This window comes from Dunckerocampus dactyliophorus, chromosome 15 (genome assembly GCF_027744805.1).
Source record: "Dunckerocampus dactyliophorus isolate RoL2022-P2 chromosome 15, RoL_Ddac_1.1, whole genome shotgun sequence".
In the NCBI taxonomy this organism is placed as follows: Eukaryota; Metazoa; Chordata; class Actinopteri; order Syngnathiformes; family Syngnathidae; genus Dunckerocampus; species Dunckerocampus dactyliophorus.
The window spans coordinates 18,836,204-18,845,342 of NC_072833.1; the positions used below are offsets into that span (position 1 = coordinate 18,836,204).

The 9,139-nt window shown below is 42.0% G+C and overlaps 1 protein-coding gene across 4 annotated transcripts in view; it reads left to right on the forward strand.

The window, feature by feature from the left end:
• The window catches only part of poln (polymerase (DNA directed) nu), a 38,667-nt gene extending 29,996 nt beyond the window's left edge, over positions 1-8,671 (forward strand). For all 4 annotated transcript variants that reach the window (XM_054753966.1, XM_054753967.1, XM_054753969.1 and 1 more), the window contains 5 exons: positions 6,410-6,520; positions 6,633-6,711; positions 6,945-7,012; positions 7,795-7,856; positions 7,927-8,671. In XM_054753966.1, the coding sequence (XP_054609941.1) occupies positions 6,410-6,520; positions 6,633-6,711; positions 6,945-7,012; positions 7,795-7,856; positions 7,927-8,013 (407 nt within the window). In that variant the 3' untranslated portion in view covers positions 8,014-8,671. The remainder of the gene's footprint in view (positions 1-6,409; positions 6,521-6,632; positions 6,712-6,944; positions 7,013-7,794; positions 7,857-7,926) is intronic.
• The last annotated feature ends 468 nt before the right edge of the window (positions 8,672-9,139 follow it).

Consider the following 9,139-nt stretch of genomic DNA (forward strand, 5'->3'; position numbering starts at 1 on the left):
CAGGTTAATCTGTGTTATTTTTGTAGAGTTGTTATTGTCGATTGTTGTTGACTTCAAGCGGCATCAAGCCTTTGTTAGTTGTGTCTTTTATTCCCTTTATATGCGATTGGCTGGTGACCAGTCGAGGGTGTACCCCGCCTGTCACCCGAAGTCAGCTGGGATAAGCTCCAGCATGCCCCCGTGACCCTAAAGAGGAGAAGCGGTATAGAAAATGGATGGATGGATAGTTATTATGATGTGTGCTGTTGACCTCTTGGCCAGGTCACACTTGTAAATGAGATCTTGATCTCAGTGGGGTTTATCTGGTTCAATTAAAAAAATAGTCAGGATGATGTTTCTGTTAACAAGTACTTTGGTGTCCTCCGGACCGCCATTTAACTTGATGTAGATTTTGCAATTGGCGCTCCAAGTGCCTTGAATTTTCCCCAGGTTCCTTAAGCCATGTGTAGGGCTGTTTCTAACTTTGTGGGGGCCCTAAACACAATGCTGTTTAGGGGGCCCCTAGTTTGCCAATCTACAATGAAGAGATGCCTAACCCTTCGATCAGAGGTGTCCAAAATGCGGCCTGGGCTATTTTTTTCTTGACCCTCAGTACATTCTAAAAATACAGTATAACAAGAAAACTAACAAAAACAACAGTAAACATGGGAAAAAGAGCAGTCATTTTACAAGAATAACAACAATTTATTAATTTTTTTTGTCCTGTCCAGCCATTGGGGCAGATAGTATTGTTGATCTAGATGCCCTTACGTGCTAAACAGATTTTCTGTGCCAGGGAAAAGTGTAAGATACTCTTCACCTGTTCCATAGATTTTATTTAGAATTTATTTGATGTTTATTGTTGTGCAAATTTGGAGTGGCCGGACCAGAGCAGGAGGGGATAGAGAAGAAGAGAAAAGAAGACAGAAGAAGGAGGGTGGGGAAAAGAGGGGGGGACAATACAAAGAGAGACAACAACACCAGCAACAACAACAATCACAACAATAATAACAAAGAACAGAAACACACAACAGGACTGCATTAGCAGATGTTTATAATGGTCATAAAGACCATAATGGAACAGCCACACTGATAATACTGTATCAAAACAGCCATACTTATTAGTGGTAGAAGTGGTAATGAAACTACTAGCTATAATAGAGAACAGATTGACAAAAACTGTAATCTTATTACCGACATCACCATCACTGTAATAAAACCAACAACATGATAACACCGTGGATAAATCAGTGAGTTATGTGGTCACCCCACTATCGCTATGCAAAACAACAACAAAAGAGAGTAAAGTCACACAGCAGTTGAAAAATGTAAGGGAAAAAGTCTTAATATTACAAACAAACAAAACAAAGAATAAAGTTGCAATTTTAGGAAAATTAGGTTGGGTAAAAGATACAATATTACCATAATTAAGTCAAATTATTATTATTATTGTGAGAATAAAGTCATAATATTACAAAAAAAATGTACAAAAAGAAAGTTGAAATATTTGTACAAAAATGTAAATTAAAAAATGCAAAAAAGTAGGGGAAAAGGAGAAAAAGTTCATACGAATCATATACTTTGTGACTTATAACACAAAGTTGCAATGTAGGTTGTTTTTTTCTTTAAATATAAAAACCATCTCACTAAATGAATACTGACTCATAATCAGTGCAAGCCTGGAGTTTGTTTTCCAGAGAAGATAATAGTGTGGTTTGATGTGCATGAGTGACAGGTGGAGGTTTGGTTTTCATTGTCCATTTTTCTTATTTTGGTGGTGGTGTGAAATCTAGTCTTTCGCAAGTAATTGGATGGGAATGGCAATGTCTTCAATGCCATTCTGGAAAGTTCTGGACAGTTCCTTTTAACTTTTATCCAAAATAACAGATCAACGAATTTCTCCCCGCACAAAACACAGACCTGTCAACATGCATGCATTTTTGTACTTGGCACTCATTTTGACTCTTGAATACTCTTGTATACTTTGCTGTTCTCTAGGTACACATTTTATTGAATTTTGCCAGTTTCAGTTTCGAGTTCTATCTCTGAAACCTGCATTATGCTCCTGTGTCGAGGCACCAGCGTACGCTACAGTGGCTCGCTCCTCTGCCTCCACACCTTCTTGCGTAGAAAAATCAAATCACGAGCTGCGGTGATGTGGACCATAAAGGCTGTGATTGGTTTTGCTTGTAGACCATTATTTCCTGTGCATATACGAGGTAGGTGAGGGGGAGATATTCATAAAATTTCAGTCGGTAAAAAAGGTTGGGAGGTCTGAAAACACAAATGGAATTTGGCACATTAGTCTGCCTGGAAAGCAATAAAACTATATTTTAAGTTGTTTTAATTTTGGTTTCTTGTCTCACATTTAACTTCATTAGACTGGGAAGTACAATCAATTATATATTATTGTTAAAGGAAAACTGCACTTTTTGTGGAATTTTGGCATCATCCACAATCCTTATGTGAGACAAGAACACATGTCTTTCCCTTTTCTGTGTGTTCAAAACAGTGAAAAACTGCTCGCTCGAGGCATCTAATAATGCACGTAATGGGATTCCCCTATTTGGCACAACCTGGACACATCATCAGTGAAGTGTCCGGGGTCATGGGGTATTTCGAGTCTTACATCACACCCTCACCCAGGTCATGTTTGATGTGTTATTTCGCTTAAAAAGCGCTCAAAAAATTTCCAAAAACCGCCAACAATGCGCCATTTACATACTGTGACATGCTAAACAAGCTATAGCGACATTGTTATTGTAGGCGCTAACATCGAGGAACTATTTTGTGGTGTAGATCGATTGTGTATATAGCTGTGCACTGTGTGCTTCATGTATCAGAATCAATATCGTGGTGACTTATTCGATGGACAAAAAGTTTCTTCCACTGCAGGGTTTGTTGGCGCTAACAGTTCTTCGTTCGTTGTGATGCAATCTCTTGGATTAGTGTCCTCCTCGATAAGATACACATACCTTTCCACCGATGGTAACACTGTGTGCCACAAAAATAGGTTTCTGTTGGCAAGTCATGCCATTGCCATTGTAACAATACGAACTGAATTGTTTATGTTTCACACAGACGTCTTAAAAGTGACGGACCGGAGTTGAGAGTTGACTTCTACCGATGTATATCTGTGGACTTTGATAAATAAAAAGACCCAGTGAGCAAAGGTAATGCTCAATCGTCTAGTTTGTAGTCAGGAGACAGAACGAACCAAAACAGTACTGACTCTCTTGGCCCCCGTCTGCCGTGATGTTTCACTCTCTCTTCTTGGCTGCTCAACTTATAAAATCTATAGTTCATCCTCCATATATACAGGCTCAAAAAGCTAAAGTTCTGGATCCTCAATTTTCCCAAAGTACTTGTCGTCAGAGGCAGCGGCAGACCTGGTTGTGGCGCCTTGCCACAAAGGAAGGTTTATCTTGCTCGGATTTTCATTTTCTACCAACACATGACTCATTCTTATATATGTTATATTGTGTGCGTGCGTGTGTGTGTGCACATGCATTGGCAGGAGTAAGATAAACAACAGCTGGTCAATACCTGGCTCACTCAGACTATTTATATCGGACCTGAACTACCAACACCGCACACCTGAGACCTGAACACACTGAGTGTGTACTTAACACCTTGACAGTGAGTCTTCCAACCTCAGCCCCATTTGAAATATGCTCTGATTACTCTGCATCTTATCTTTCCTATCTTAAAATGTGTATCTTGTTTTTATGCACCCCTGCTTCCCTCAATTCGTCACAGGAATTAAAATTGATTAAACACCCCCCACTTGTAATATATAGTGGCTGGGATGAGACATCACATTGGATTTACTAGGTGTTTTATCTCTCCCTGTGTGGAAGATTCGTACGAGCAGGGGCTTCTCTTACACTTCCGAGTTGAAATATAGTATCCAACATGGTAATATTTTGTTGTGCAACTGTCAGGCACCAGAGTCTGATGAGACTCCCTGCGCAGGCTGCTATCATTTGCTGGAAATGTATTAGTAAGTGCATAATGAAGGTATATACAAAATGTAAAAATATCCAATACAATTGTAGCTTGGCCGCACGGTGGCCTAGTGCTTAGTTAGCCAACACGGTCAGGAGATCTGGAAGATCTGTTTGGTGACAATTTGATCCAACAGCTCATCACTGGACGAAGGATGAGTAACTTAAACTTCACTTGTGAAGGATGCCTCCATTAAAACAATATGCAGAGATCAGAGTATGTTAACGGTCCCATATTACTAGAGTAGTTTTCAACTATTTGAAATGAAATATGAAATAGGTCCCACACATGGGCCGCACGGTGGTCTAGTGGTTAGCATGTTGGCCACACAGTCACAGTCAGGAGATTGGGAAGACCTGCGTTCGAATCTCCGTTGGGCATTTCTGGGAGTTTGCACATTTCTGTGTGGAGTTTGGATGTTCTCCCCCGTGCATGCGTGGGTTTTCGGCTCTAAATTGTCCATAGGTATGAATGTGAGTGTGAATGGTTGTTTGTCTATTTGTGCCCTACGACTGGCTGGCGACTAGTCGCCTGTACCCCGCCTGTCGCCCGAATTCAGCTGGGATAGGCTCCCCATGAGGAGAAGCGGCATAGAAAATGGGTGGATGGAGGTCCCAAACATACAGCAAAAAGGTGTATGTGATAAAGATCCTTTCCCTCCTTGGCTCCAAATTACATTTTTTTCACCCAAAAAATACAACACCACTAGCTGGCATATGTTACCAATTGTGGTTTCAGAGAAGAGATTGAAGAAAAAAAATATTTTCTTCCCAATTACAAGTTAAACTGAATGAGATTTGTCGTTCAGTCCGGAAAGGGGGAGTGATATTAATGGCTGTCACTCACCCACGGCTCATGCATAGGCACATGCACGTAGTGTGCACACACATGCAGTCTTAGTGAATCGACAATTAGCAGTCATGGCTGAGCAGGAAGAGGGCAGGATATAATACTTTCTAAGACTAGCGCTCCCATTGCAATACCTAATCATGACAGACAGCACCTTTAAGGAGTGGGACAGGAGGACACAAACATTAGCAACACTAAATAATCAGACTTACAGCTCCCACATCTGTAGCTGACTGACAGATAGTTGGCAGAGATCCAGGCTGCATTTTAAGATCTGTAGTGAAGCCTGTCTCTTTTCTTTTATTTATTTTTTTTGTAAAGTGGTAGGCGTACACAAAGGGCGGGCTCATCTAGCAAGGAGAGTTATCATGTCCAGGATCTAGGGACACATATTATTCTTTATGACATCATTCAAAAGTCACGCCTGATGAAAATTTTAAGACCAGTTGAAAAATTCAAGAATTGTTGTACTGTTGGATCTCAAGGAGGTTCTAAGTAGAGCTTCAAAAGGCAAAAAGAAGAAATGTGAGTACAACAAAAAAAAATTGAGTAAGCAATTCATTGCAAACAACCATTAAAGTGAAATAGGCTGATTCCTGGGTGGACTCCGTGGAGGAAGTGGGGGAGAGAAGGATGTTGGCTAAGCTGACATCCATCATGGACAACACCTCTCACCCGCTACATGACACTGTTGTTTCCCTGGGCAGCTCCTTCAGCAGCAGACTGTTACACCCACGGTGTAAGAAGGAGAGGTTCCGCAGGTCGTTCATACCGACCGCTGTCAGGCTCTACAACACCTGCACCACCTGAACCATGTTGTAGTCACTATGCATTCTTTACACTGTACTCTTTACATACGTATCTTGCTTGCTTGCTGCTGTAACAAGTAAATTTCCCCTCTGTGGGATAAATAAAGTACATACATACATACATACAAATGTTTAAGCCCATAGCAAAAAAACAAAAGAAAAAAAACAAAAATACAAAGGCACGGTGAGTTGGCAGGCTTTATTTTAAGATGTGTAGTGAAGCCTGTTTTCGCAATAGTATCAAGGTGTATTTCATGCGTTCAGATCCATACATACAGGTTGACACACTCTCAGCAAACACATTCCAGCATAATTTACAGTCATATACACACTGTAGCAACATTTGTGTTTTGTATTGGGGCTCAGTGCAAAGGTCACGATTGCGTTTAAAAGGTTGCATGCAAGTGTCACGGGTCAGCGGATGGCTTTTGTGTTTGTCTCTCTCTATCTCTTGTGAGCTCATTTCCTACGTATGTGGGCCATTCAGGTTCCATGCCCTGGTTGACTTTCCTCACAGTAAGGGATACTGGAGGGATTTAGCTGTAAAGCCATGCCCATTGTCCAGCCATTGGAATGTACTGCACTGCTGTGTGTGTGTACAAATTGCTGCATACCTGCATGTGATAATGGGATTTTGTGTTTTCTGGGTGTCACCTCATATTCTCTGATGATAGAGTATAGTCAGTTATTGATACAGTATTGAAAATTACGCCTGTGCATAAATAAGAATGCTCATATTTAGCTAGTAATTACATGTGCCGTAGGTTATGTGTGTTCCATCATGGGCCGTCGGCGCATGCTGCATAATATCAACTCTCCAAACTGGGGGATTCGCATGCAGGCAGAGAGGCAGGCGGTCAACTTTGTTCTCCAAGGTGGGGAAAGTAACTGCATCAGCAATCCACACAAACACAAAAAGTCAAGCTGGGATATTTTAGCTGGACATCACATCATCTGCTAAATAACCTTTGTGTGACCTGTGTGCAGGATCTGCCGCTGACCTCTGTAAGATGGCCATGATCCGAGTCTTCAACCTGGTCTCCTCCTCCAGTTTACTCTCTGTGAGGTACTGCTAGTCAGCCACTTTATAAACAAAATGTTCTTATCCATTGAAGAAATAGCCCTGTCATGCCAGAATGCGTAAGTGGTGTTCCCATGTTTACCATCCGATTAAATGTGTATGTAGACTTGTGAAATATTTCCCGCTGACTGCCACTACTGCACGTAAATGTTCTGCCAGGGTACAAGACCATATCTTGCTAAAAAAAAATCTTGTTGTGAATGTGTTTGTAAATGTAGGCTCATAGCCCAGCTCCACGATGAACTGCTGTGTGAAGTGGAGGAGTCTCAGGTGCAAGAGTTTGCAGGTAACCCTGATATCATCCGGATTGCACCGGGATTGGTCCAATACTATAGTAATCTTCACCAATTTGAAATAAGTCTCAGTGGTTCCACAGTCCTGTATTGGAAGTATATTGTCCAAAATCTATCTTCGGTGCTGGAATTTATAACAGTTTAAAAGTGCTTTAAGTAAGCCCTACTGGGAACACACTGTTTTGTGTGCCTGTAACCAACAGAGTGTGTGTCTCCAAGAAGTGCTTTCGTGCACTATATCCCCTTTTTACATTTACACTGCAACTCTGCACTTGTCAAACGTATCACATTGTACATACATATAGTGATAATAGAAGGCATCTATTTTATTCTTTTCTATTCTATATCACATATAGTATCATGTAATATTAAGGAGTGGGACAGGAGGACACTCACTATCGTTGCTATGTGAGCTACAGTGCATTACAGTCAACAGCAACATCATGCTGGGTTAGCCTATTTGCTGACGGAAAAACAAGATAATTAAACTTAGGCTTCAATCTTTGAAGCTCACTGGCTGATAGTTGGCAGAGCTTTATTTTAAGATTTGTAGTGAAGCCTGCTTTTTTACAAAATTGTCTGCGGCAGTCACGTCTAGCTAGCAGCGGGTCACAGGCAGTGTCATTTCCGTGAGGATGGAAGTTTTTTCCTTCATGACGTCATTAAAAGGCATGACTCAAGCTCCTCAGGCTCTATGGACACGTCATTAAAAAGTCACCTTTGCATTACATACATACTTTGCTTTACAATTCAAGGTGTTAATGTTTGTGTGCAGCTCTGGTGAAGTGCACTATGGAGTCCCTTCAGCATATAGACCATCTCGGAGTCCATCTCAAAGTGAGTGCAGAGAACACTGCTTGGGTTGTGTTACAATATTCAGACTTGTGTGTGTGTGTGTTCTTTCCAGGTTCCCCTAAAGGTGGCAGTCTCCAGTGGCAAGTTCTGGGGTTCCATGTCTGAGCTTCACATCCCTCCAACAGCTCCTTTCTTCTAGCTCCCTTTTACCATTTCTTTAACTCCTCCTCGCTCACTCTCCATTTTCTTCATCATTCAGTATCTTCACAGAATCGCTCCGCCTGTGTGTCTCGCCTCATTCGTCCTGCATCCACATCTCCATGGAAACACGGCAGCTGCGGCTCCTTCCCGCTCCCAGTACTTTTTTTCACTTCGTCCGTATCCGGGGGCAACGACATCAGCTACAGACAGGATTGCACCAGTTCTTTCTCTTTCTCTCCGTCTTCTCTATTTCCACTTGTTCTGATTGAGACTGTTGCTCTAGCCTCGTTGCCAAGGTGAAGATGCACATTGAAAGAGTGATATTTACACCTTCAAATATTTGGACTCAAAGCAATTGTTTATTTACTATTGTATGCTTAATAAAGCTTCAATTCTAACTCCTCTCCCCCTCCCACACTGCTCTCTCACTCTCGGACCCCCTTTGTCTTGATTCAAGCCCCTCTCACACGCACACACACACACACACGTACATTCCACAAATAGCTGTACACATACTCACACACATTTGCACACACACCTACGTTTTTTATCCACCATGAATGCACTTACACAGGCTTGCAGGCCCACTGACCGAGTTTCCTTATCCAAGACTCTCTTTTATACTGTCTATCAACACCCTTTATGTCCATGCAAGCACCACCACACGACCTGTTCTGTTTATTTTAAATGTTGGCTGCTGCTGTTGTTGCTGTAAAACTACTTTCCACCAGTTCCAGGCTTGCCATGTGCGACCGTGCTGATGGGTCGGACAGTGTTATGGAAATCTGGTCCTCTATTCTCTCATTGTTCTGTTGGTTTAAGGGTGCGCGGCCTTGCCCCCCTCACCCCCACCCCCTGCTGAGGGGAGCGTGAGACCGGTATGCGCAAGTTCAAGAGGGGCTCTCTGCATTTATTGTCAAAGTCTGTCCGCAGGTAAAACAAACACTCCCACCATGGTTGACATTCCTTGCTAATTAATGCTACTTCACCTCACTGACATACACTCCCTTAACAGGATACATGGATTGCATGTTAACATCAAGGCCATTTTAATGACCTTTTTGCTATCAGGAGCAGAGGCAGACAGTCCAGTTGGCAGGGACAACCGTGTGAGCTTCCCCACA